The following is a 26,034-nucleotide window of genomic DNA, read 5'->3' as shown; positions in this document are numbered from 1 at the left end:
AACACAGGTCCCTGCACACCTGTGAAAACAGAGGAATATGGGAAAGGCGGAGGATATATTTCCAGCTGTCCTGCAATGAGCAGAATTTACCAAACAATGAGGGCATTAGAGGTCTAAAGGGGGTTTGTCCTGTAATGCGCTGAGTGACACGCAAGTGTGTTTTGGGTCTGATAGTATATTAAAGCTCTAATACCATTATGCCACTAAAGGACTTAGATTGCACGGGGCCTCTGCTTTGCACGGATCCAGTCACAGCTGAGCTTTGGCCACTACACCAGAGCTTCCAGCTCCTCTCTTCTAATCTCCTTCACCTGTTATTTTATCAACCCTCTGTTTTCTTTTCAAGGCCCAGGTTTCTATTCATGAAATTCCTCATCCCTTTAGATTTTTAAAAAATTCCCTTTAAGCTTGGGGAGATGACTTTGCTGCTCAGACAGAGGTGTTTAAGTTCTCCATAATCCTGGTTTGTTTTTCATCCAGTGGGATCATTTTCTATTCTCTAGCTCGGCACCTGTTGGGATGTATCATGTTAGCACTGATAACATAGCTGGTTTGGGAGGAAATGTTCAGCAAGTTATGGTACAGGGTCAGGAATGGACAGCCAGAAGACCACACTAAGTAAAGAGAGCCTGAAATTACTTGATGAGGTTGTATCTGCTGCAGGAGCAATCAAAGTTGTTGGGTGTGGAGCAAACGAATTAAGAAGCTGGAGGTAAATGAGGAGAAAAGCCTTTTGTGGCTTGATTTCTGCAAGGCCTTACTCCTGTGCTTAATATCAAAAGGGCTACTCACTGGGCAAAAACTGAAGCATAGCACAAGCCTCTATTGTGGGATTGCAGCCTAAATTGTTTACTCTGTGGCCCTACTAATGCAGGGATTCTCCCTGCAGAAAAATGATTGGCTTTATGGAGTGTTGTCCAGGATCAGAGGGTATGTCCACACTACCCTCCTAGTTCGAACTAGCGGGGTAATGTAGGCATACCGCACTTGCAAATGAAGCCCGGGATTTGAATTTCCCGGGCTTCATTTGCATAAGCGGGGAGCCGCCATTTTTAAAACCCCGCTGGTTCGAACCCCGTGCAGCGCGGCTACACGGGGCACGAACTAGGTAGTTCGAACTAGGTTTCCTAGTTCGAACTACCGTTACTCCTCGTGAAATGAGGAGTAACGGTAGTTCAAACTAGGAAGCCTAGTTCGAACTACCTAGTTCGTGCCCCGTGTAGCCGCGCTGCACGGGGTTCGAACCAGCGGGGTTTTAAAAATGGCGGCTCCCCGCTTATGCAAATGAAGCTCGGGAAATTCAAATCCCGGGCTTCATTTGCAAGTGCGGTATGCCTACATTACCCCGCTAGTTCGAACTAGGAGGGTAGTGTAGACATACCCAGATTTACTGAGGGCTTTTGGGTTTGTGGCAATAGGACTCTTCTACTGATGTTTACCTTTTGTATTGTTTCCGTTGCTTGTCTTTTTTGAAGTCCACTGGCAAACGTTCCCAGCCCACATATCATGCAAAGGGCTGCTGCCTCAAAGCCTGAAACTGAGGAGCAGCCAAAGAGAAGCTCACTAGAATCATAGAACTGGAAGAGACCTCAGAAGGTCATCAAGTCCAGCCCCCTGCTCTAGGCAGAACCAATCCAACTAAATCAACCCAGCCAGGGCTTTGTCAAGCCGAGACTTAAACACCTCTAGGGATGGAGACTCCACTACTTCCCTAGGGAACCCATTCCAGTGCTTCACCACCCTCCTAGTGAAATAGTTTTTCCTAATATCCAACCTGGACCTCTCCCACCACAACTTGAGCCCATTGCTCCTTGTTCTGCATCTGTCACTACTGAGAACAGCCTCTCTCCATCCTCTTTGGAACCTCCCTTCAGGAAGTTGAAGGCTGCTGTCAAATCCCCCCTCACTCTTCGCTTCTGCAGACTAAACAGACCCAGCTCCCTCAGCCTCTCCTCATAAGTCATATGCTCCAGCCCTCTAATCTGTTCTGTTTTGTTTTGGTGAGTAGGTTAGGCCTTGCCTACACAGGACACTTTTTCATATAACCTATGGGGTGAATTTAAACCAATCTAGTTTTAGGGGTATAAGCTTCCCTATGCAGAGGCTAATTCTGGTATGAGCGGCTTCTTACATTTATTTCATGTAGTTTGGAGGTAGTAAGTTAAGACAAAGTCTCTCGGAAGCCAAAATAAGAGTGTCCATGCAGGACAGAAATCTCTGCTGATAAAGCTATTCGGGTGTGGTTATTAGGGATGTCAAGGTGTAGGCTAGGCTTATGGGTTAATCTTGACAACTACACCTATTTATCCCTCTCCCCCCAAACCTCCTTCCTACCCTTCCCCCGGTGATAGAGAGACAGTGGCAGTGGCCTCCCTGGAAGTGGGGCCAGGAGCTCACTGGCTTCTGGCCCTGCCCCAGGGGACCATGGAAGAGTTGTGTAACCACTAAAATTTCATGCAGTTACACAACTATCCAATTATCCAATAGGTAACACCCCTAGTGGTTATAAGAAGTAAAACTTTCCGATGTGCACAAAGTCTTAGAGCCCGGATTCTTCAGTTTTCTTTTAAACTGAGGAACCCAGTACAGCTAACCCCAGATGTTAAAAAAAAATAGCCACTCCGACTCTCCAAAAGTTATGAATTGTCTTTAAAATCCAAAAGATGAATTGTGTTGGGGCTCTTTTTGTTTGCCTTCTGCTTTTTGAACCTTTAGGGTGCACTGGGGTTACGGTTTGAAACTTTCTCCACAGCCCCTTCCATCCCCAATGTTCTATGACTAAGCAGTATAACAGCTGGTAGGGGGTGGCTGGTCTCTTGTCCTCTCCCTGCAGACAGATGTGTGTGCAGGGAAGTGCCCAGTAGGGGAAGAGCTTTGTTTATACATGTTGATATGTTAGAAAAGGCAGGCCAAGGAACTGGGAATGGAGCAGAAGGGAGTGAGGTTTGTGAATTTCAGGGATTCTCCTTAGAAAAAGTCTCTCTTAGGATGTCCCAGCTTTCACATGAGACCCAACGCATGTTTGCAGAGCTCCTGAGTTTGAGGAATGGTCCTGCTTTGTCCCTACCCCAATCCTATTTGAAACAAACATTTTCCCCAGATGGGGCTTGTGGAAGAAAACATTGTCCTCACTCTGAGTTTGTAAGCAACAAGTAGCCAGAGGCAGTTTTATTACGAGCTGCAGCAAGGGAAAAACTGGTTCCGACGGGGGAGGGGGGGAAGCCCCCCCCTCCGAGGCAGATCTTCGAATACAAGCAATTCTGAAGCAGTTTATATACTATTAGATATAATAACAATAACAATTAATCTCCTTCCCATTCCAAACACCAATGGCTAACAGTTATTTAGTTCCACCCAGATGCTCCTTATCTCAAGGTCCCTGCCAGAGTCAGCATTCTATCCTTATCTCCTACGGAGGCAAGAGGCAAAGGCAGCGTCTAATTACAGATCTCGCGTTGTCAGGTCACAGACTTAGCCTGACTCTTGCTCTCTTGTTAACAAGACCAAGATGGCTGCACACAAATTCCCTTATTCCCTTTTCCTGCCTCCACAGGCTTCTCGGCAGGAGGCAAGGGGCAGATTGGCCTTGGGTTCTGTCTTTACAAGGCCTGAGTGGGGGGCTAACCTGAGGGTCACAGTTAGGGTTGGCCGGGGTGTGTGTCTAAGTGTACAAAACCAAACAGGGCAGGGGACTGGACTCGATGCCCTCTCGAGGTCCCTTCCAGTCCTAGTATTCTGTGATTCTATAACGTCTGCTCCATCACTTCCATTGGGCTTGGGGTGTGTGGGTGTGGGTGTGGGTGTGGGTGGGTGGGTGGGGCTCTGGGCTGGGAGTGCAGGCTCCAGGTGGGACCAGAAATGAATCAGGATGTGGGAGGAGGTTCCAGGTTGGGGCAGTGGTTTGAGCTGAGAGTGCGGGCTTTGGGTGGGGCTGAGGAGGAGGGGTGCAGGCTCCAAGAGGGCATATGGGGCGGGAGGGAACTCTGGGTTGCATAACGGGGCTGGGGTTGCATGGTCCTAGTGGCACTCAGGTGCCTCCCAGGCCTTGGCGGTGCCTTAGCAGAGGGGTGGCCAGGGAGCTCCGTGCACCGCCCCTTGCAGCTCCCAGTGGTGGCGGTTCCTGGCCAATGGGAGCTGGCAGGGCAGGGACAGCGCCCAGGGACCCTGCAGCTGGGCGGAGGCAGGGCTGAGGGGCAGCCTCCCTTAGCTCCTACTGCGCCCCACACTGGAGTCCTAATGGCAGCTGCTAGTGCCTGGTTGAAATCCAGGCACCTGGCCCCCTCCACACCTGCTGCTGGGCTAGGGGGAGCCCCTTCCCCTTCCCTCAGTCCCAAGCCCCCAAACTACATTTCCCAGCATGCACCACTTCTTTCCTCCACGTCCCACCAGCCCTTGCCAAGCTGGCACTACATTTCCCACAAGGCCATGCGCCCGCCACGGCGGACTACATTTCCCAGGGTGCCGTTCGGCGGCGGGGCGAGGGAAAACTCCATCCCCCAGCATGCCCCGCCGGGCTGCGGAGGGCCGCGTCCAATAGGCGCGCGTGGCGACGAGGGGCGGGCCCGGCGGCGGAGGAGGCCGTTTAAAGTGGTGGCGCTTGCGGGGCGCGCGGGGCATGGCGGAGCCGGCGGAGAACCCCCCCTTCCAGCTGGGGAAGCCCCGCTTCGAGCAGGTGCGGCCGCCATTTTGCGCGCGCGAGGGGCGGGGGCGGGGCCGCGCCGGGGGGGGGGGGGTCTCGAGACTGGGGGTTGCCAGGGGCGCTCCCTGGCGGGACGGGGCGCTGCAGGGAAGGACGGCAGCCTCCGCCCTCCGGCCCCGTCCCGCGCGCTGATTGGTGGGGCTCCTCCCCTCCTATTGGTCCGCCGAGCTGCCCCTCACGGTCTCGTGCGCCCCGCCCCCTTGGCCCTGGAGCGGCGCCTGGGCGCCGCGGGTTCGAGCCCCACGTAGGCTGGGATCCCCCCCCCCCCCCCAGTGTGGACCCGGGACCGGCCCCGCGTCTCCGCTGCTGGGGGAGAGGGATAGCCCGGGTCCCCCTGCCCCCTTCTCACGGGTCCCCCCCGCTCCTCTGCCCCGTGTCCCCCCCTTCTCCCGGGTCCCCCCCCGCTCCCCTGCCCCGTGTCCCCCCTTCTCACGGGTCCCCCCGCTCCTCTGCCCCGTGTCCCCCCTTCTCCCGGGTCCCCCCCCCCGCTCCTCTGCCCCGAGTCCCCCCTTCTCCCGGGTCCCCCCGCTCCTCTGCCCCGTGTCCCCCCCTTCTCCCGGGTCCCCCCCGCTCCTCTGCCCCGTGTCCCCCCTTCTCCCGGGTCCCCCCCCGCTCCTCTGCCCCGTGTCCCCCCTTCTCCCGGGTGCCCCCCGCTCCCCTGCCCCGAGTCCCCCCTTCTCCCGGCCCCCCCCCCGCTCCCCTGCCCCGAGTCCCCCCTTCTCCCGGGTCCCCCCCCCGCTCCCCTGCCCCGCGTCCCCCCTTCTCCCGGGTCCCCCCCCCGCTCCCCTGCCCCGAGTCCCCCCTTCTCCCGGGTCCCCCCCCCCTCCCCTGCCCCGCGTCCCCCCTTCTCCCGGGTCCCCCCCCCGCTCCCCTGCCCCGTGTCCCCCCGCTCCCCTGCCCCGAGTCTCCCCTTCTCCCGCCCCCCCCCCCCCTGCCCCGAGTCCCCCCTTCTCCCGGCCCCCCCCCCGCTCCCCTGCCCCGAGTCTCCCCTTCTCCCGCCCCCCCCCATCCCCTGCCCCGTGTCCCCCCTTCTCCCGGGTCCCCCCCCCGCTCCTCCGCCCCGTGTCCCCCCTTCTCCCGGGTCCCCCCCCGCTCCTCTGCCCCGAGTCTCCCCTTCTCCCGGGTCCCCCCCCGCTCCCCTGCCCCGCGTCCCCCTTCTCCCGGGTACTCCCCTGCCCCGTGTCCCCCCTTCTCCCGGGTCCCCCCCCCGCTCCTCTGCCCCGTGTCCCCCCTTCTCTCGGGTCCCCCCCCGCTCCCCTGCCCCGTGTCCCCCCCCCCGCTCCTCTGCCCCGTGTCCCCCCTTCTCCCGGGTCCCCCCCCCTCCTCTGCCCCGTGTCCCCCCTTCTCCCGGGTCCCCCCCCTCCTCTGCCCCGTGTCCCCCCTTCTCCCGGGTCCCCCCCGCTCCTCTGCCCCGCGTCCCCCCTTCTCCCGGGTCCCCCCCGTTCCTCTGCCCCGTGTCCCCCCTTCTCCCGGGTTCCCCCCCCGCTCCTCTGCCCCGTGTCCCCCCTTCTCCCGGGTTCCCCCCCCCGCTCCTCTGCCCCGTGTCCCCCCTTCTCCCGGGTTCCCCCCCCCGCTCCTCTGCCCCGTGTCCCCCCTTCTCCCGGGTTCCCCCCCCCCGCTCCTCTGCCCCGTGTCCCCCCTTCTCCCGGGTCCCCCCCCTCTCCTCTGCCCCGTCTCCCCCCTTCTCCCGGGTCCCCCCCCGCTCCTCTGCCCCGCGTCCCCCCTTCTCCCGGGTCCCCCCCCCTCTCCTCTGCCCCGCGTCCCCCCTTCTCCCGGGTCCCCCCCCCGCTCCTCTGCCCCGTGTCCCCCCTTCTCCCGGGTCCCCCCCCCGCTCCTCTGCCCCGTGTCCCCCCTTCTCCCGGGTCCCCCCCCGCTCCCCTGCCCCGTGTCCCCCCTTCTCCCGGGTCCCCCCCCGCTCCCCTGCCCCGTGTCCCCCCTTCTCTCGGGTCCCCCCCCCTCCCCTGCCCCGTGTCCCCCCTCTCTCGGGTCCCCCCCGCTCCTCTGCCCCGTGTCCCCCCCTTCTCACGGGCCCCCCTGTGTCCCTCCTGCCCCCGCGCTGGGTACCCCTGTGTCTTCTTGTCCCGGGTACCCCTTTGCCTCCTCCTGCCCCAGTACATCTGTGCCCCACCTGCTCTGCGGCGTGTCCCATGCCACCTGGCCCCAGGCACATGGGGAGCGCTGTTGGGTCAGCCTTTGCATACCCGCCGGCACGGAGGAGGTTCATGGGGAGATCAGGACAGCCCTTGCATACCCGCCGGCACGGAGGGGGTGCATGGGGAGATCAGGACAGCCCTTGCATACCCGCCGGCACGGAGGGGGTGCATGGGGAGATCAGGACAGCCCTTGCGTACCCTCCGGCACGGAGGGGGTGCATGGGGAGATCAGGACAGCCCTTGCGTACCCGCCGGCACGGAGGGGGTGCATGGGGAGATCAGGACAGCCCTTGCATACCCGCCGGCACGGAGGGGGTGCGTGGGGAGATCAGGACAGCCCTTGCATACCCGCCGGCACGGAGGGGGTGCATGGGGAGATCAGGACAGCCCTTGCGTACCCTCCGGCACGGAGGGGGTGCATGGGGAGATCAGGACAGCCCTTGCGTACCCGCCGGCACGGAGGGGGTGCATGGGGAGATCAGGACAGCCCTTGCATACCCGCCGGCACGGAGGAGGTTCATGGGGAGATCAGGACAGCCCTTGCATACCCGCCGGCACGGAGGAGGTTCATGGGGAGATCAGGACAGCCCTTGCGTACCCGCCGGCACGGAGGAGGTTCATGGGGAGATCAGGACAGCCCTTGCGTACCCGCCGGCACGGAGGGGGTGCATGGGGAGATCAGGACAGCCCTTGCATACCCGCCGGCACGGAGGGGGACAATGGGGAGAGCAGGACAGCCCTTGCATACCCGCCGGCACGGAGGGGGTGCATGGGGAGAGCAGGACAGCCCTTGCGTACCCGCCGGCACGGAGGGGGTGCATGGGGAGAGCAGGACAGCCCTTGCATACCCGCCGGCACGGAGGGGGTGCATGGGGAGATCAGGACAGCCCTTGCATACCCGCCGGCACGGAGGGGGACAATGGGGAGAGCAGGACAGCACTTGCATACCCGCCGGCACGGAGGGGGACAATGGGGAGAGCAGGACAGCCCTTGCATACCCGCCGGCACGGTATACCTGTGCATTTCTTCTCCTGTGAAATCCAGCAGTGACTGCCTCCTATGAGCTTTGCTCTGCCAGGTTTGCGCTGCTGCACTCTGGCTGCTCAGAACTTCGTTATCCATAAAGCACCTTTTGAGTCCCATAGATGGGAGAGTACAGGTTGGACCTTCCTGGGCTAGCACCCTCAGGATCTGACCGATCCTGGATAAGGGAGTTTGCCGGACCATGAGACGTCTGGTGCCAGCCTTCCCGCTGGGCTCCTCTTCCCAGCCTCCCCGTCTCGTGAACTGGGGCAGTCTTGCTACCAGCCAGAGCTCGCAGCAGCCCCACCGCAACTGCTAGAGCTTGTGGTAGCCTGGCCACCCCGCCTGAGCTCATGGAAGCCCCGCTGCCCTGCCAGAACTTGCAGCGGCCCCACTGGCTGCAGGCTCATGAGCTCTGGCCCCCCCCACCAGCTTCTCTGTCCCGCCAGCTGCGGGCTCTGATGTGCCATGGGATCTGCTGATCCACTGGTACTGAGCCGCCAACAACTGCTGCTGCTGGGGCTCTCTAGTCTGGCAACATCCGTGGTCCTTCCAGACCCACGGGTGTTGTTGGACCAGAGCGTTCCGGACCACAGAGGTTCGACTCGTGACTTTGGCATTGGAGACAGGAATCGGATTTTCAAAGGTGGAAACACATTTTACAGCTTGTCGTGCAATTTTTTTAATATAGGGGAAATTCAGAAAAGCAAATATTGGGTGTAAAAAATTCATTTCTGAACAAATTTCCTGACTTAGAGAATGAAACTACGTTTTGCTTCTTTCCCAAGATGTTAAAACGCTCCTTGGCTAAAGCATGTGTCAATGTTTCAGTGTGATAGTTTTGTTGATTTCTTTATTTTTATTCTAGAAGACTTACCTGACATTGCCCATGTCCTTCAGGGCAGGGGGCTGCGCGTGCGTGTGTGTGTGTGTGGGGGGGTGTGACGTAGTGGGGGTACCTGGCTGGTTTCTATGCTGCTGGCTCTGGGGGAACCCCCACTGGCTGCCGTGGGTACCACGACCCAGCAAAACAGGATGAGTCACTATGCAAACCAGTGGCCAGACACCCCCCATGGAGAGGAACAAAGGAAGGTGGATGCTGCCCTGGCTGGGGGGCAGGGCTGGAAGAGAGTTAGTTAGTTGCTGGCTGTCTGTGAGGATGGAGGAGACAGCCTAGGGAGAGGAGCTGGAGTTTAGGGGCCCAGTCTCCCCCCATCTCAAGGGGGCCTGAGGCATCCTAGCCCAGCTCTGTGACCAGATTCCATCTGTGCTGTGCTGTATCCTGGAGAGGCAATAAACTTCCTCTATTCCACCGGCTGGTGCAGTCTGTTTGTGCCATTTCGGGGTGCAGGAGACAGGGGACCCCCAACGCGCCGTCACGGGGGGGGCATGCAGGAGTCAGGATAGGGCTTTGGTGATGGGGGGGCAGGGCAGGAAGCTGGGGGTGTGAGGGTGCAGGAGTTAGGGTGGGGGTTGAGGGACGGGGGGCTGGGCATGTGGGGGAGCAAGAGAGTGAGGGTTGAGGAGAGGCTGGGGGGGGTCCCATCCGGTAGGGGCTTTCTCCAGCCCTCACTCCCCCTGGCCTGCTTTAAGTTCGGATAAGAGGAAGCTGCGCACCAAATTTGGTGGCCTTAGCTCTTACCGTTTGTGAGCATGTATGCAGAGAGAGATTAGTTGGGAGATGGCAACTGATACATCTGCAGTGGTGATACATCTGCATCTTCATTACTGTGTCGCTTAGCTCTGCCCAGAGCAGGCCTAGAAAACACGATAAAATGGCTGACAACTTGTCTGCACTAGCCACTCCGTCAGCAGCTCCATCCGTACAGAAGAGGGGAAACTTCCCTAGGGAGTCTAGAGGCCACAAGTCCCTGCTGTGATGAACATTCTGCAATTTTCTGGATTTTCTCCAGAAAGGGTAGGGAAGGGTGTGGATCCTTCCTAAATTAACTACAGGTTGGACCTTCCTGGTCTGGCACCCTTGGGACCTGACTGGTCCCAGATGAGGGATTTTGCTGGACCAGGGGAGGTATGCGATGCCCTATAAGACGAGCTAGGTAAATACGAGTGGTCAGGAAACTTGTAGATGTGCACAGTAGACTTTGGTTTGGTCTGCTCATGCTTACGGAGACCATGGCCTTAAAACAAAATACAGAATCATGAAAAGCTAGTGAAAGGTTTGGAGAAGTTAGGTCAGTGGTGGGCAGCCTGGGCCACGTTTTTCCCATTGGGATTGTGTGTGTGGCCCGCAAGACATGTTATGGTGTTTATCATTGTCCACATGCATGGTTGACAGATTCCACCTGTTTCTGTCCATGTGCTTTTCTTACTGGTATTGCTAGAGTGATGCATGTAAAGCAAGGACATGTGAAGTGAGGTGGGTGCTGACTGCACACAACGTGGACGGTGAGAGCCGAGCGCTCCCTCTGCGTCCAATCTCAGTGCTGCTACAGGTCAGTCGGCACCCCCCGCACATTCTAGAGATGCGAGCGCAAAGAGCAAAATTACCCTGTCCCGGGGACCATCTTGGTTATGAGACTCTTGCCTCCCACTGGGATGGAGGCCCACTCATGTAGTCTACTCCCTAACCTCAGTTATCCATTGTTGAGTTAGGCCCTCAATTCTGCTCTGCATTCTCGCTGCTCCTGCATTAGGAGATTGTGGAGACTTTGTTTCCTGGACCATTCATGGCCAGCGCTTGGCCAACAAAAAAACTTGCCCGAATCTTGTCCAGTAAGGCGTCACCACATACTCTAGTTCCTTGGATGGTAGCAGTTTATGTGATCTACTCCAAGGATTGTTGGTTTCTTTCACTAACATGAACATTGAGAGCACGGGGCAGAGATGACTGATCTGGTTTTCAATTCACGTGCTTCTAGCAAACAAACAAAAAGTTAGTCACAAGAATTTACTTGTTCCTATGATTTTTCCATCCCTTTCCCTCTCTCATCCCAGATTACTTGGAATTAGTCCTAAAGGCCATAAGGTTTCCAAGGAGACTTTTTCACTATCCTGCTGAGTTCTGGACAGGATCACAGTGTGACAGGAAAGTTGCCAGCTCGTTGACTTGCTAATTGTAGGTGGCAGCTGCCCTGGAACTAAGGCAACTTATCTGTTTTGGGAGGCTCAGCGACGTAATGTAAAGTTTGATTGCTTGGTGTCCAAGCAGCGCCAAAGTTCGGGAAGCAAACCTACTTTACTACTTACCTGCCCATCTACTGAAGGAAGGGTGGGTTTCTGGTTAAAGCACAGGACAGGAAGTCAGGAAACTTGGGGAAGTACAGTGAGAAATCTGTGTGCAGCAAAGGGGTATTTCATTGTGCTAATCACCTTCTTGTCTCAGTAACTCAAGGGATGTTCACATTGTCCAGAGCTTTTCAACTGGACAGGAGGAGGGGACAGGAGTGGGACCGGAGCACACTGGCTGCCAGCCCCACCCCTGGGGACTATAGAATAGTCGAGTAACCGATTAGAATTCATGAGGTTACTCGACTATTCAATTATCTGATATTTAACATCCCTAGTAAGTTGATCTAAGTACATTGGTTTCAGCTACACTATTCATGTAGCTGAAGTCGTGTAACTCAGATTGCTCTCTCGCAATAGGATAGACCAGGCCTGAGTTGGCTCACAAAGGGTTCAGTCATCATGGAGTTTTTGCTGATATGGTAGCTCGTCCATTGAGATGCAGATGAGACCTACAACCTAGACGGACATGTTATATGTGCATATGGTTGTTAACATCATGCTGCCCCATTCTGGGTTTGTTTTTCTTAAAACACTGTTACAAATGATGATCACTCCTTAATGAGCAAAATGCTCCTGGGTCTGTGCCTGACACCCGCCTGACATGCCTGCCAAATATCATCTGTATCAGAGGCAGCAGTGCGGGGTGCCAGGCGGGCGCTGGTCCATGAGGGGACCCAGTTTAAAAACCAGCTCCCCATGTGGACCGGCTGCCTGTCGCCCCGTGTTGCTGGCCCTGATACAGAGATGGCAGCAGCCCCTGTCCGGGTTGCGGTCTGAGCTCCCGGACCCAGTGTGAGCCATGCTGCCGGCCCACCTACCTCCTAAATAACACTTTAAATGCAGAGCTACAGCGGGTGTAGGTCCTAAACCCCTCGCCAGCCAGGACTGAGCCGGGCTGCTGGCCAGCCTTCTAAAAAAATGTAGGGGGGAGACTGTAGCATTAACCTATATGCTTTTGCTGATCGGTTAATGGGTTAATTGACTACACTTCTACATCCCTGCCACTTACCGTGGTGTCTTCACTGTGGTGTGTGGACAGGAGACATTCTCCCATCTACTCCGCTTCCACTTCTCATTCTGCAGGAGTATCGGAGACCACGGTAGAGTAATTGGCGGTTGATTTATCGTGTCTGTTTCAGATGCAATAGATCGACCCCCGCTAGATCAGCTGCTGCCCCTCGGTCCGGCCAGTACTGTAGATATGCCCTCAATAATAAAAGGCCATGTTGTGAATAGGAATATAGATTTCTCTCATTGCCAAGTGACCAAATGTCTTCCTAGTGATTTCTGTTGTTACTGCTAACCCATGGGGTTTCATAAATGGGAGCAACAATAAAAGCAAAAATGCTAGTGCTTTAGCTACCACGTTGAATAACCCTGTTTTGATTCTAGATCTTCTTTGACCGGGATTCTAGATTTCATGGGGGTTAAAATTGCTGGCAGAATATCTGTTAGTGCTCCCATTGCATCAGCAAAGGGATATTCTACGGGGAAAGGAAAGGTCTAGTATAGCTAAGGCCTGTGTTGGAGAGCTGTCTAGTTCAGCATTGAGTCAGTAAAGGAAAGCTGGAGGGTCAGCTGCCAATGTTACCTTGTTGTGAAGTTAGGGGACTAAAACTTAGGTTGACCTAGCTACATTGGTCAGAGGTATGAAAAAACCCACACCTCTAAGAGAAGTAGGTAAGCTGACCTAAACCCTGGTGTAGACATCTTTAGGTTGATGAAAGAATTCTTTCATGGACCTAACAATGGCCGCTTGAGGACAGGAAGTCAGGAGACTTGAGGATGTGGATTTACTACAGCAACAGAAGAACTCCTTCAGTTGCTGTAGCAAATGTCTGTATCTCTCTCGCTGCCATTGTAGTGCTTGTAGTATCGATATACCCTCAGTTTCTAGAGCAGCTATGCTGGCACTTTTCACCAGAACTAAATTGACATAAGATATGGAAGACAGTATCAGATGGTTGCCTCATCTCAAAAAAGATATATTGGCATTGGAAAAGGTTCAGAAAAGGGTAACAAAAATGATGAGGGGTTTGGAACAGGTCCCGTATGAAGAGAGATTAAAAAGACTTGGACTTTTCAGCTTAGAAAAGAGGAGACTAAGGGGAATATGATAGAGGTCTATAAAATCATGACTGGTGTGGAAAAAATGAATAAAGAAAAGTTATTTACTTATTCCCACAATATAAGAACTAGGGGTCACCAAATGAAATGACTAGGCAGCAAGTTTAAAACAAAAGGACGTTTTTCTTTACTCAACGCACAGTCAACCTGTGGAACTCCTTGCCAGAGGATGTGGTGAAGGCTAGAACTTTAACAGGGTTCAAAAATGATCTAGCTAGATTCACAGAGGTTAGGTCCATCAATGGCTATAAGCCAGGGTGGGTAGGAATGGTGTCCCTAGCCTCTGTTTGTCCGGAGGTGGGTGACAGGGGAGGGATCACGTGAGGATTACCTGTTGTGTTCCCTCTCTCTGGGGCATCTGGTATTGGCCACGGTCGGCAGACAGGACACTGGGCTGGATGGACCGTTAGTCTTGCTGTTCTTATGTTCTTATACCTGTAAAAGCAAACTTTATTTTTATATCAAGTGTTCCATGAAATCCTCTCTCCTTCCCCCAGCTTTCCCCTCAACCCTCTGCTACTGACCAAAGGGGCCGCGTGTTCCCAAATTCTCTGTTTATTGTCATCCACTGCTGTGTTGCATCTGGACTGAGCTATAAGATCCTTGGAGCAGAGATCTAGTTAATAAGGCACTTTTATCTTTACTTGTTTTGTAACACACCGGGGAGATTTATGGTACTATCTAAATTGTAATAATACTGCTACTTCTGGATCATGTTGTTTTGTTTCTTCATGGAAATGATGGCTAGAAACAATACTGTGGTCCTTTAAGAGGAGAGATGAGTAAAACAAGGGCTGTAAAAAATTCAGTTGTGCTATATTAAGAATCTTTGTCCTTGAGGAGAAAGACAAGGGAAAGCTGCCTGCTAGGGGAAAAAAAATCCACCCTTGGCGGGACAAACTTGCATTTCATGGGGATTGGCTTATGCCAGTTAAAATGGTTTCACTCTCCCAGTTGTTTTCTAGAAGCCAGAGAAAGTGCTTTAACACAAAATGTAGGTTTTCTAATTGACAATATCCATGCCCACCGGTGCAATTATAAATGAGAAACTATGTCCCATTTCTCCATAATCGCTTGCTGTGCTCTTTACCTGCTTTCCCCAGGATCATCAGTGTTTGTCAGCCAGATCTCTAACTGGTCCAGATCCCAGGGTATGAGGACTTGAGTCACCTTGTTCCACCCCTGCACTCAGCATGAGGGAGACTTGCTTGTTCTTAACTGGGTGTCCGCTCCCTGGCACCTCCAGCCAGTTAACCCAGAGGAGGGGGCTTGGGTGGGTAAGCCCGCTCTTACCTTGCCTTGCAAATTAAAAATAGCGAACCCCAGATCCCTTTGCAGCATCCAGCCCTTTTGTCTATGAATGCTCACAGAAATACCAGCTCTGCTGATCCCAAAAGAACTGCGGACACACCAGTTTGTATGAGTCAGCATAGGATCAGCTTCTTGTTTAATACCACAGCTTGGTGATATATTTAAAGTGAAAAGGAAGGAAGGAACAATTAGTTTCACACATACAGAATGGGAAGTGACTGTCTAGGAAGGAGTCCTGCAGAAAGGGATCTAGAGGTCATAGGGGACCACAAGCTAAATATGAGTCAACAGTGTGACGCTGTTGCAAAAAAGGCAGACATGATTCTGGGATGCATTAACAGGAGTGTTGGGAGCAAGACATGGTCTGCTCTACTCTGCAGGGATTAGGCCTCAGTTGGAGTATTGGGTCCAATTCTGGGCACCACATTTAAAAAAAGAAAAATTGGAGACGATCCAGAGAAGAGCAACAAACATAATTAAAGGTCTAGAAAAAATGAGGGAAGACTGAAAGAATTGGGCTTGTTTAGTTTGGAGAAGAGAAGACTGAAAGGAGACATGATAGTTGTTTCAAGTACCTAAAAGGGTGTTACAAGGAGGAGGGAGAAAAATTGTTCTTAGTCTCTGATGTTAGGACAAGAAGCAATGGGCTTAAACTGCAGCAAGGGAGGTTTAGGTTGGACATTAGGAAAAAGTTCCTAACTGTCAGGGTGGTTAAACACTGGAATAAATTGCTTGGGGAGGTTGTGGAATCCCCATCTCTGGAGATATTTAAGAGCAGGTTGGATAAATGTCTATCAGGGATGGTCTAGATGGTACTGGGTCCTGCCATGAGGCCAGGGGACTGGACTCGATAACTTCTTGAGGTCCCTTCCAGTCCTAGTATTCTATGATTCTATGAGTGCAGCAATACAGAAGTGAATCCTGACAGAAAGAGGCAGCATGACCTAGTGTCATTGCCGTTAGGGAAACCCACAACGAATTGAAGCCATGTTCAGGCTTCCAAGCTAGAGATTTTCCCTTTCTCTGTGCAGGATTGAAGCAAAGGGCTAGACCTGAAACACTGGGGGCAGATAAGCTTATCCTGGTTGACGTGATTTCAGGTGGTGTTTGTTGCAAAGTGAATTAGTGTGCCCCTCAGAACAGGGGAAGAAATGTGCTTGGCAAGTGGATAAAGTGCGGACCTTTGCTACGCCAAAGGAACTAGGTCTGTCAAACCCATCGTGTGAAAGTCCAGTTCCTACTCAGGCTACACTCCATTTTGAAAGAGTTCCACCAGGGAGGGTCTTCTGCCTCTTCAAGAACCATTCAGGGCAGAGGAGGTTTTCTTCGCAGACCAGCTTAACTTGTTTAAAAACCTTCTGCCATGAAACGTGTTTAACTGTCAAGCTGCTTTGCTTTGTGTGCACCTGAGGCCCTGTCTTCCCTTGGCTGATGTAGTATGCAACGTTGGTATCTGCAGTACAGTGTAGCTTGGGGTGCACAATAATTTTTAATAGGGGGCCACTCCAAGATTTTAAGTGGTCCAGGGCTGCACTTTTATGGAGAGAGTGTAGCGTCTGGGACAGCAGGTGGGGTGTTGAATGGAACTTGGAATAAAGGACTAAGATGCAGGAGGGAGTGTGGAGTCTGAGAGGGAGTTTGGGTGAGGGAAGGGGCTATGATCAGGGGCAGGTGGTTGGGGTGCAGGATCCAGGAGGGGGTATGGGTGCAGGAGAGGATTCTGGCCTGAGAGAGGTATGTAGGAGGGGGTGCAGAGTCTGGGAGGGAGTTGTGACCTGGAGGAGGTAGGGAGAGGGGATACCCAGGGTTTGGGTAGAGACCTGGGGCAGTGGCTTGGGTTGCAGGGTCGGGCAGGGGGTATGGATGCAGGAGAGGATTCTGGACTGGGAGAAGTGCGTAGGAGGGGGTGCAGGGTCTGGGAGGGAGTTGTGACCTGGAGGAAGTGAGGTGAGGGGATACAGAGGGTTTGGGTGGTGGCCTGGGGCAGGTAGTTTGTGGGAGAGAGAGGCTGGGGTGCCAGAGGCAGGCTCTGGCTGGGAAGGGCTTATGTAGGCAGCTCTGTCTGCTGGGTTGACTGTTCCAGGTGGCTCTGCTCTGTCACGGGGATGGGGGAGGGAGGAGGCTTCGTTCATGCTCCTACCTCCAGCAAAATTTCTTAACTGGCCAATGGGAGCTAAAGGATTTTGCTGGGGGAAAGCCTCCCAGGCCCTCCCCAGTGTGCCGAGCATGGCGAACCAGCTTTTAAAGGGGGCAGCTGCTGCATAGTCAGGGTGCTGGTGAGGTGGCCGTGGATTCGGTGGCTTGGTTGGCCACATCCGGCCTGCTAGCCACTTGCCCACCCTGGTGTAGCTGCAGCATGTGTACGGGGGCAAAGAACGTCTAACCCCATCTTTAAAAACTCCCAACTTGGGCTGAGTTTGTGCCAGTGAGCTTGAGGTGAAAGACTGTTTGGCCTCGTCTTACACAATTTTCGTTAAATTAGTTCAGCTTCCTATGTGGACACACTTATTTTGGGTTAAGGGCATAGTTTTTAATCTCACACCTCTTCCCAGTCTATTGAAACTGAAATAAGCCCTGCTGAATCCAGAATTAATGTGTTCACACTGCCTTCTGCACTGTTTTCATTAAATCACTTTAAATTGATGCCTTAAGATGAACGAGTACCGCTCTGCAGGTAGGCAAGCCCTGTCTTCCATTCCCAATCCTCTAGTTATCAAGTTCTCCATGTGTCTGTTTACAGTGTGTAAGAAATGTCCGTCTCTTGGCTTTTATTTAAATTAAGGTGACCGTCAAATGTTGCAGTTGCCCGTTACCCTTTAGCCTCTTTCTGACTTTCCCGAGCCTGTAAGAAGTATTTCCATTCTTGTACTACTTATCTTGAAGTCAGCTGGATCTTGCATGGCCTACAGCACAATGATTTAATTGAAATGGAGCTGTAATGTGCTCCCTCACTCCCTATGAACTGCTATGCTGTGTAGAGGAATTAATATTCCGAGCCACTTTTCAGAACTAAACCCTGTTTTCAGGCTGGTGAGAACTGGAACCAAAATAGCCTCGGTTAATCACAGCAAATTTGTGTGTGTTCAGTTTTCTTCCAGTGAACTGGTTACTATAACAGCTGTTAAAAGAATCAGATGGGCAACAGAGAGTCTGTGCACACTTTTATGTTACCTGATGACAGTTGAAGGTCAAGTCAGTTTACAAGTATCTTTCTCTTTAAACTCTGTTATTTATGTAGAAATACAGGCAAAATATCTAGGCAGTTCTTTCCCAAGGAATCTGCCAGCCAGAGCTTCAGGCCCTTGGAAATAATCCTATTAATAAAAGAAATATCTTGTATATTCGGTGAAAATATTCTATAGCTGTTTGGGAGAGCAGTCAGAATGGAGGAGGACACCAAACCCCTATCATTCTGTTGCAGCAGACGCCATGAGATAAAATTTCTAGCTCTGCCCTAGCCCTCTTCTCCAGAGACTATGCAGGAAGACTCTGCACGATTGGCAGAGGAGGTTTGTGCCTGGCCCCCCACAGGTAGCTTGTCCCTAGAAGAGTTGGCAGGAACAGGATGAAACAGACAATTGTCCTCATCAGTTTTACTTGGCTCCTTTGAGGTGCGACTGGGCGGACGGACCTGTCTTCAGGGAGTGCAATGTACTCCAGGCCTCGTGAGCTTCAAGGAGTTGCTCTGCTGGGACTAAGAATAACACGGAATACAAGCTAAGTGGCCTCTGTTGTCTTGTCAGCACATCAGCGTTCGTCTTCTGGAGTTACGAAATGTTGGGATGGCGGCAGATGGCAGCACGTTGGACTCTAGCCGCAAAGAAGCTAGAAGTACTGAGCATCCCCATTTGTAGATGACTCCAGGCGCATCATCTTACCGCCCAAATGCAACCCCTGGAGTATGGGAGAAGGGAAGGGACTCTTGAATTAAAAAGGAGTAGAGAGAGGAAGAAATACGCAGATGCGGGACAAGCAGTAAATCTTCATGATCCAGCGGTGAGGTGAAGAAGTGGAGGCAAGAAGAGGACATCATAGAGCAGTGGTCCACAATGCGGTGCCCGTGGGCGCCATGGCGCCCGCCGGGGCATTTATGTGCGCCTGCCTAGTGACCAGGGCTGGCCCGAGCCATTCTTGCGCCCTGGGCGCCCAGCAGCCCCAAAAGGTTGGGGACCACTGTGATAGAGTATGGCTAATGGGTAGATTCTGCTAATGCATTTTCATAACTAGAGTTAATTGGACAGTTATCTGAAAGAAACGCAAACACCTACTCCCTCTTACGAGTTTTGCAATCTCTTAAATTAGCAGGCAAGAGAGTGTGTTTACAGAGAGCTAGGGGAAGGCAGTCACGAGAGGGGCCTGAATAACACTGATCCTCAAGCAGTGTCTCCTGCTTAGAACGTCCTAGTGTCTGGGGCCATGTCTACACTACGGAGCCAATGTAATAGAGCCCCCGAGTGTAGACACAGTATGAACAGTCAGGAGTTCTACTGGAAAACACCACCTGCTCGCAGGACGTTAGCTGTGCCAGCAGAAGCGCTCTTCTGTTGACATCATAGCATCTCCACTGGGGTCTTTTCTGGCTCAGCTATGTTGGCCGTGGGAGGTGTTTGTTTTCTCAGCACACTCCTGACCACCATAGCTAGGCTGTTATAATTTTGTAGCCTCGATTAGGCCTGAGGTTTCTCTGTGCTTTTGTGTGGTAGCAGGAGCCATGTTCTGTGCTAGTGGCCCCATTTTCACACTGCGTAACTTTAAACCTGTTATTAGGATTCAGACTTGGCTCTTTTTGCTGTTCATTGGTTGCCACTAGGGCAGTGGCATATTTCCATAAGGGGCACTTTCCCAAGGACTTTGTCTCAAAGATACGAGAATAACTGATTAGTAACGTTGGTTGGTGAAATAATAACTGTGATTGTCGATTAAAATTCTCAGAGGCCTAGTATTTTTACTGGTAAAAATGGTCATTCAGGCTATGACAATCTCAAATTATTGGTATGATTTTAGTTAATGTTGGGGGAGAAATAAGGGAACTCTTGTTGAAAAGCATGTCCAGTGTGCTTTATCTCAAGGAACTGTATTAAAATGGCCCGCTTTATTACTGGAAATGCTGGAAGAATCTGATAGGAAGATTAAGAGGAACAGTATTAAACAGTTTACATACTTTGGGATCAAAAACTGATTGTGATAGGCTGAATGCCTTGCAATGCTACCTGATGTGCCAAGATACCACTGAGGCTGTCATCCTTTTCTGTCATCCTTGGTCTCCTTTTCCTGGTCTCGTTGGAGTAGGCTCCCAAGCCTTTTCCACCCAACCACGCATGCAAGGGCCGCATTCAACTGCAGACTGATATACACACACTGAGATCCTCTCTGGGAAAGCTCAGCTTAAGTGACTTGCCTCAGCACCCAGGTGCCCCACCTCCCTCGGAGACCAAACCCAAAATTATATGAAATTTGCCTCCTCCCTCGCTGTGGAGGAAAATATGCACAACTTCTTGCCTTCACTGTTAGAAATTATACAAATTGGGTTATGTTCTAAACATGAAATAAGTTTATTAACTACAAAATGTGGATTTTAAGTAATTAAAGAGGAAGCAAAGAGAACAGCAGAGTATTAAGAAAATAATTCCTCACTCTAGATATTGTTTTAGGTTGATTCCTTCACAAGCCAAGTAGTTCTCTCCCTCCCTGCCCCATTCCAATGCTTTCCGGGTGTTCTCCAGCATCTTTTTGAGTGGAGAGGCAGAGGAGAAACAAATTGAAGACCTTGATTGTTTTTGTCCCCCACCTTATATAGGATTTCTAATGGTGGGAATCCTTTGATTCCTCCACCTTCCAAGGGAAAAGTTCAGCAGTCCAAGATGGAGGTTAGTATCAGGTGACTAGGTCACCTAATTCTGTAGTATCACAGCATCCATGACAGCGCGGAGCATCCGTGGGATGCTTTTTTCACTGTCCTCACGAATGGGGCATCTGCTTGTCTGGTTTTTCCATTGTTGTACCTGAAGTTTTGGCAGTGGGCGTCACTCGAAGTAGCATTATTGAAATACAGACACATAGTCAATATTCCTAACTTCAGATACAAAAACGATACATTCATGCAAATAGGATAATCATTTGGTAAATCAACACCTTTCCAATGATACCTTACATGAGCTATCTTACATAAAGCATATCTTCGTTATGCACGTTTTCATAAAGAATTTGCTTTGGCTGCTTAAAGGCTGCAGCATTGAGGTCTTAATAAATGACTGAGAAAAGGCATTGTTTTCTTTATGAGATGCAGTGTCTTGTTTAATTGTGAATAAAAGTGATGGTGAAGTGTTGCATCATTCAGTGAATACTGTATGGCAAGTAAGCAGTGTTAAATGTCAATGTATAATTAAAAACAAAGGTGTTTAGGAGTTCTTTGGTTTGAATCTTCATAACTCTTTTAGAAATTGTGGCTCTAAACCTTTTCTATTTCCAGAAATGCCTAAGAGACTCTCTTTGAAACCCCCCACGTTTTTGTGGATCTGTGGTAGCCAACCTGCTAAATGGCCTGTACCTTTTGGCTGCTTATCCCTTAGCTTTTCATGGAGAAACTCAGTGCTCTAGGCATACACTTGAATTTGAATAAGAGACCTGGTGCATAATGTAGGGATGTGTTTGTTCCATGCAGTTAAGTTTGAAAAGGCACACCGATTACAAATAGTAATGGGATTGGGGTACAGAATTAAGATCAGAATTTGAACTGCCCCAGGACTGGAGGAGGTTTGGATCTAGCGGTTTGATTTGGACGTAAATCAGTGGTGGGCAACCTGCGGCCCATGGTCTGCTTGCGGCCCATTGGGGTTCTGTGTTTGGCCCACAAGACCTCTTGTTTACTGTTGCCCGTGCACAGGGTGGCTAGATTCTGCTAGTTTTGATCACATATTTTTTTTCCTACCTGTATTACAAAAGTGTCACGCACTTAAAGCAAGGGCATGTTGAAGTGAGGGGCATGCTGATTGCACACAATATTGTGAGAGCTGTGTGTGTCCTCTGCATCCCATTAAAGCACCGCTACAATTCAGTTGACACATCCTGCAAATTCTAGGTACGCAACACGGTTAGCAAAACTACCCTATCCCAGGAGACCATTGTGATTATGACAATCTTGCGGCCAACTGAGACGAAGGAGGCTACTCGTGTGGCCCACTCACTAGCCTAGGCTGCTCCTCGCCGGTATAGAGACTTATAAATCGATTCCCCTTAATCTGACAGGGAAAGCGTCTCATTTACCAGGGCCAAGGAGAGGAGAATTTTCAAGCTGGGGCGTATTATTTTGTGAAAGAAATACACTTTGTGATGATATTTCTCTCTCCTGTACAATATACACTTGTGTTTCTGTAGCACTTGTGTTCAAAGCATGGGGGCACCTTACGTACTGTTTTAGCAAAGTTGCTGCTCCCCGATTACGATAAGCCTCTCCCTTTTTTTCAGACCACTATCAGCACTTGTACAGGTTGGAGGCACCTTTGGGACCTGCCCGGTCCTGAATGAGGGATATTCATTTCTGGCCCCCTAGCCCTGGCCCTGCCACTGGCTTTCTGGCCAGCTACCCCTCTGCTGCTTGCCTGCTGCCCTGCCAGCCCTGGGTCTGCCAGCCCCACTGGGTTTCCTGACCCCGCTGCCACACGCCAGGTTCCCAGCCCTCCACGGGGACTTTCTAGTCTTGGAATATCCGTGATCCTGCGAGATCAGAGACTTATAGAAACTTCCGTTCAATATAAGCGAATTCAGCCTTATAGTAGAAAAGAACTATTTTCATATTAAACATGGGGAAACAGAGACATGGAGAAGTAAAGTCATTTTTTCCCCCCAATCATTCGGCCACAGGGTGGGTTGATTTAAATCACAATTTAAATAACCAAGAAAAAAACATTGATTTAAACCAACCAAGTATCCCTCTGATACTTATTCACATATTTCTTAAACAAAGGTGCAAATTTGATCACCAAAGCATCTTATTTTACAACATCTTTTTACTTACACTTTTTTAGGTAACTATATTTATTAATTTAGGAAATAATGAGTATTATGCACTATCTGTGTCAAGCTGCAGAGACAACATTAGGAATGCGAATAACTAAATCACACACACGCGCAAGTCCAATAGCACTTACATAACATTTAAGATGTAGTTTAATAAAATATGTTTCACATTTGCAAATGCAACAGTGTCCAGAGTGGTCAGTTGATGGCTGTCTTTAAACTCTTTTCTTCTTTAATTTTGAAATGTTAAAAGCTTTGGAAGGGTAGCCGAGTTTGTCTGTAACTAGAAAAACTTAAAAAACAAAGAATAGTCTAGTAGCACCTTAAAGACTAACAAAACATGTAGATGGTATCAAGCTTTCGTGGGTAGTGAGTGGGTTATATGCACAAAAGCTCATGATATCATCTACATGTTTTGTTAGTCTTTAAGGTGCTGCTAGACTATTAGTTGTTTTTTTAAGTTTTTGAAATTTTATTAATTCTAACAGACCTATCCTTAGATCACTAAATGTACAATATCCTTAAAACTTCTGCAGTTAGCGCTCATCTTCCCCACTCTCACTGTTACTTTGATTCAGAGACTGAAACAGAATAGGAGCTTTCCTGTTTTTTCAACTTGCAGTAGATTTCTTAGCTTTGAGTGAATAATAGCAGACAATAAAAATATTCTTTCTGTGCTGCAGAGGAAGCCACAGCTGTGAATAGTTGACTTAGAAATGGAATTAACTCTGTTTCAAGGTGCCTGGCTAATGATTTCCATCAATTTAGGGGAGTGACTTTATTCAAAACATCATCAGTGAATGAGTACTGATTAAATGGTTTCATTCCAGCCCCCCTGCAATGTATTATGACTGGCATAATAGGAATGATTTTGAGATACCCATGCCATGGAAGCAGCAGCATCTTTGGAAGTTGAGGCATCTACCTGTATACCTGGGGTTAAGATTGTTCACAATAAAAGGAGGTGGAGGAAGCATTTGATCCAGTCGCTTGTTTATTTCCTGCAGTTTAATTTTCTGGTGAGTTATTTAGAACATAAGAACGGCCATACTGGGTCAGACCAACGGTCCATCGAGTCCAATATCTTGTCTGCCAAAAGTGGCCAATACCAGATGCCCCAGAGGAAGGGAACACAACAGGTAATCCTCACGTGATCCCTCCCCTGTCACCCATCTCCTGAGAAACAGAGGCTAGGGACACCATTCCTACCCATCCTGGCTAATAGCCATTGATGGACCTAACCTCCATGAATCTAGCTAGATCGTTTTTGAACCCTGTTAAATTCCTGGTCTTCACCACATCCTCTGGCAAGGAGTTCCACAGGTTGATTGTGCACTGAGTGAAGAAAAACTTTCTTTTGTTTGTTTTAGATCTGCTGCCTATTCATTTCATTTGGTGATCCCTAGTTCTTATATTGTGGGAATAAGTAAATAACTTTTCCTTATTCACTTTTTCCACACTAGTCATGATTTTATAGACCTCTATCCTATCCCCCCTTAGTCTCCTCTTTTCTTTCTTTCGTTAGTGTGTCTTGAAATGATTTCAATAGCAGCAACATTTTCTTTGACGTTTGTGTAAGGCTTCAGTGTACTGAGCATATCCTCGACATTCCTCTTTAATCCAATGTTAGATATTTTAGATGAGATACTTTATCACAGGGTGTATCAACCCTGCACTGAGAGAGCCCCACCTCCAGAGCCCTGGTGGGCATGCTCCAAGTGGAGACTGACTATAAAAGCCCCTAGAGAAGCTCATTCAGGGCTGACTGCTGAAGGGGAAGGAGGCGTGGAGGGACCTCCAGAGGAGGAAGCACAGCCGGACCAAGGAGCAGCAGCTGGGCCAAGAGCGGCTACTGGAGAAGCTGCCGAATGAGAGTGAGCCTACAGAGAGGACATCTGCCAGGTACCAGTGGGAAGTTGCCCAGGGCGGGGAATTGCTACCCAAGCGCTCAGCGTGTTGCTGCAGGACTCACCGCTGAGCGAGCAGTAGATTGTGCCACTGCCAGTAAGGCCCTGGGCTGGGTCCCAGTGGAAAAGGAAGGCCTGGGTACCCCTACCCCCTCCTTACATATCCCTGTGTGTGGAGAGCATTACCAAGGCTGTATTGACTGAGGCCATTGGTCTGTATTACCCTGAAGAGAGGCTTCTATGTTGATTGAGGCCGCTGGGCCATATTACCCCAAATATAGGGGCATGTATATTGACTATGGCCGCTGGGCCATATGACCCTGCACATAGGAGTGTGTAAATTGGCTGCAGCCACGAAGCTGTAATATCCTGAATACAGGGGTGTACTTTTTGATCGAGGGTGCTGGGGCATAACATCCTGAGTAAAGGGGCGTTTATAGTATCTGAGGCCATTGGGCTGTGTCATAAATAGACTCAAGGGTTGTGAGGTACTCAGTCAAGAGAATAAAGCCAAGGGGCCTCCAAGGGCTTGTCACCCCCTCGACATACTTCCATCCCTTTAATCACAATTTTCTTCACAACATTTGATGAGAAAAGGCCAATTCTTAATAAATTGTTCAAAACCACCACAGGATTGCATCGAACGTTCTGAGCGAGAATTAGTTTGGCTCCTCTTGCTCGATTCAGCTTTGCTTCTCTTCTCTGAAGCAAAGTGGCTGATACAGAAGTCTTTTGTGATGTCTTTTATTTCTAGAGAAGACGTGCTTAAGTCTTTGGCTCAAAGATGTGTGACATGGGCACTGCAGCCATGTGTTATTAAGGCGCATCCTTCCATTTCTTCTTCGAAGTGTCCTCTCATCTTTGCCATGTTTGCAGCATTGTCTGTGACAAAACAGCACACGTGACAGTTGAATTTTTGTTCGCAGTTTATTACAGCTTTCATTGACACTTCTTTTAAATATTCTGTTGTGTGGGCATTTCCTGATGTATTTATTGTTTCTGAAAGAGATGTAGCCCCATCTTCTGTTGACATAGGCACATATTACTGGATCATTGTCTACATTGCTCCACCCATCATGGGTTAAACTGGCAAATTTCCCCTCTGTATTTCTTGAACAATGTTCAAGTTCCTTCTCACACAGTATATCTAGTCACCTTCCATCAGTGTTTGCTCTGCCAGGTGGAGAGTAGCCTGGTCATGAGGACTCAGTCATGTCAATGAAGGTGTTTATTGATAACAGTGCAAAAAGGAGAATTTATGGCATAAATGAACCGAGCAATCTTTTCATCTCTGGTGTCTCATTGGTATTTGCGGTCCTTGCTACAAACCCATCCATAGAGGTGGATGATTGAAATCTTTTGCTCACTACTGACGCTTTGTTGTCTGAAATAGGTTGAGTTGCAGCTCTGCTGCTAAAAGTACAAATGGATGACTGAAGTTGTTGCAGATAACCAGTCTTAAGTCTCTTACGCTTAAATGAGATCCTGAAACAAAATTAAAACATGATTTTCAATAGTCACACCCCTCGCTCTATTATTCAGTTAATCA

General features: G+C 50.7%; 1 protein-coding gene across 2 annotated transcripts in view; it reads left to right on the top strand.

Moving 5' to 3' along the window:
• The first annotated feature begins 4,518 nt into the window (after positions 1 to 4,518).
• SFXN5 (sideroflexin 5) overlaps positions 4,519 to 26,034 on the top strand; it is a 199,691-nt gene continuing 178,175 nt past the window's right edge. Inside the window, exon 1 of one of the 2 annotated variants that reach the window (XM_075931041.2) lies at positions 4,519 to 4,672. In XM_075931041.2, coding sequence (XP_075787156.1) covers positions 4,616 to 4,672 — 57 coding nt within the window. In that variant the 5' untranslated portion in view covers positions 4,519 to 4,615. The remainder of the gene's footprint in view (positions 4,673 to 26,034) is intronic. The other variant, XM_075931042.2, reaches the window with a different exon arrangement.

The sequence above is a fragment of the Pelodiscus sinensis genome, chromosome 4 (genome assembly GCF_052426305.1).
Source record: "Pelodiscus sinensis isolate ZL-2025 chromosome 4, ASM5242630v1, whole genome shotgun sequence".
In the NCBI taxonomy this organism is placed as follows: Eukaryota; Metazoa; Chordata; order Testudines; family Trionychidae; genus Pelodiscus; species Pelodiscus sinensis.
The sequence above is the reverse complement of the archived record's forward strand: the minus strand, read 5'-3'. Positions and strand labels throughout refer to the sequence as shown.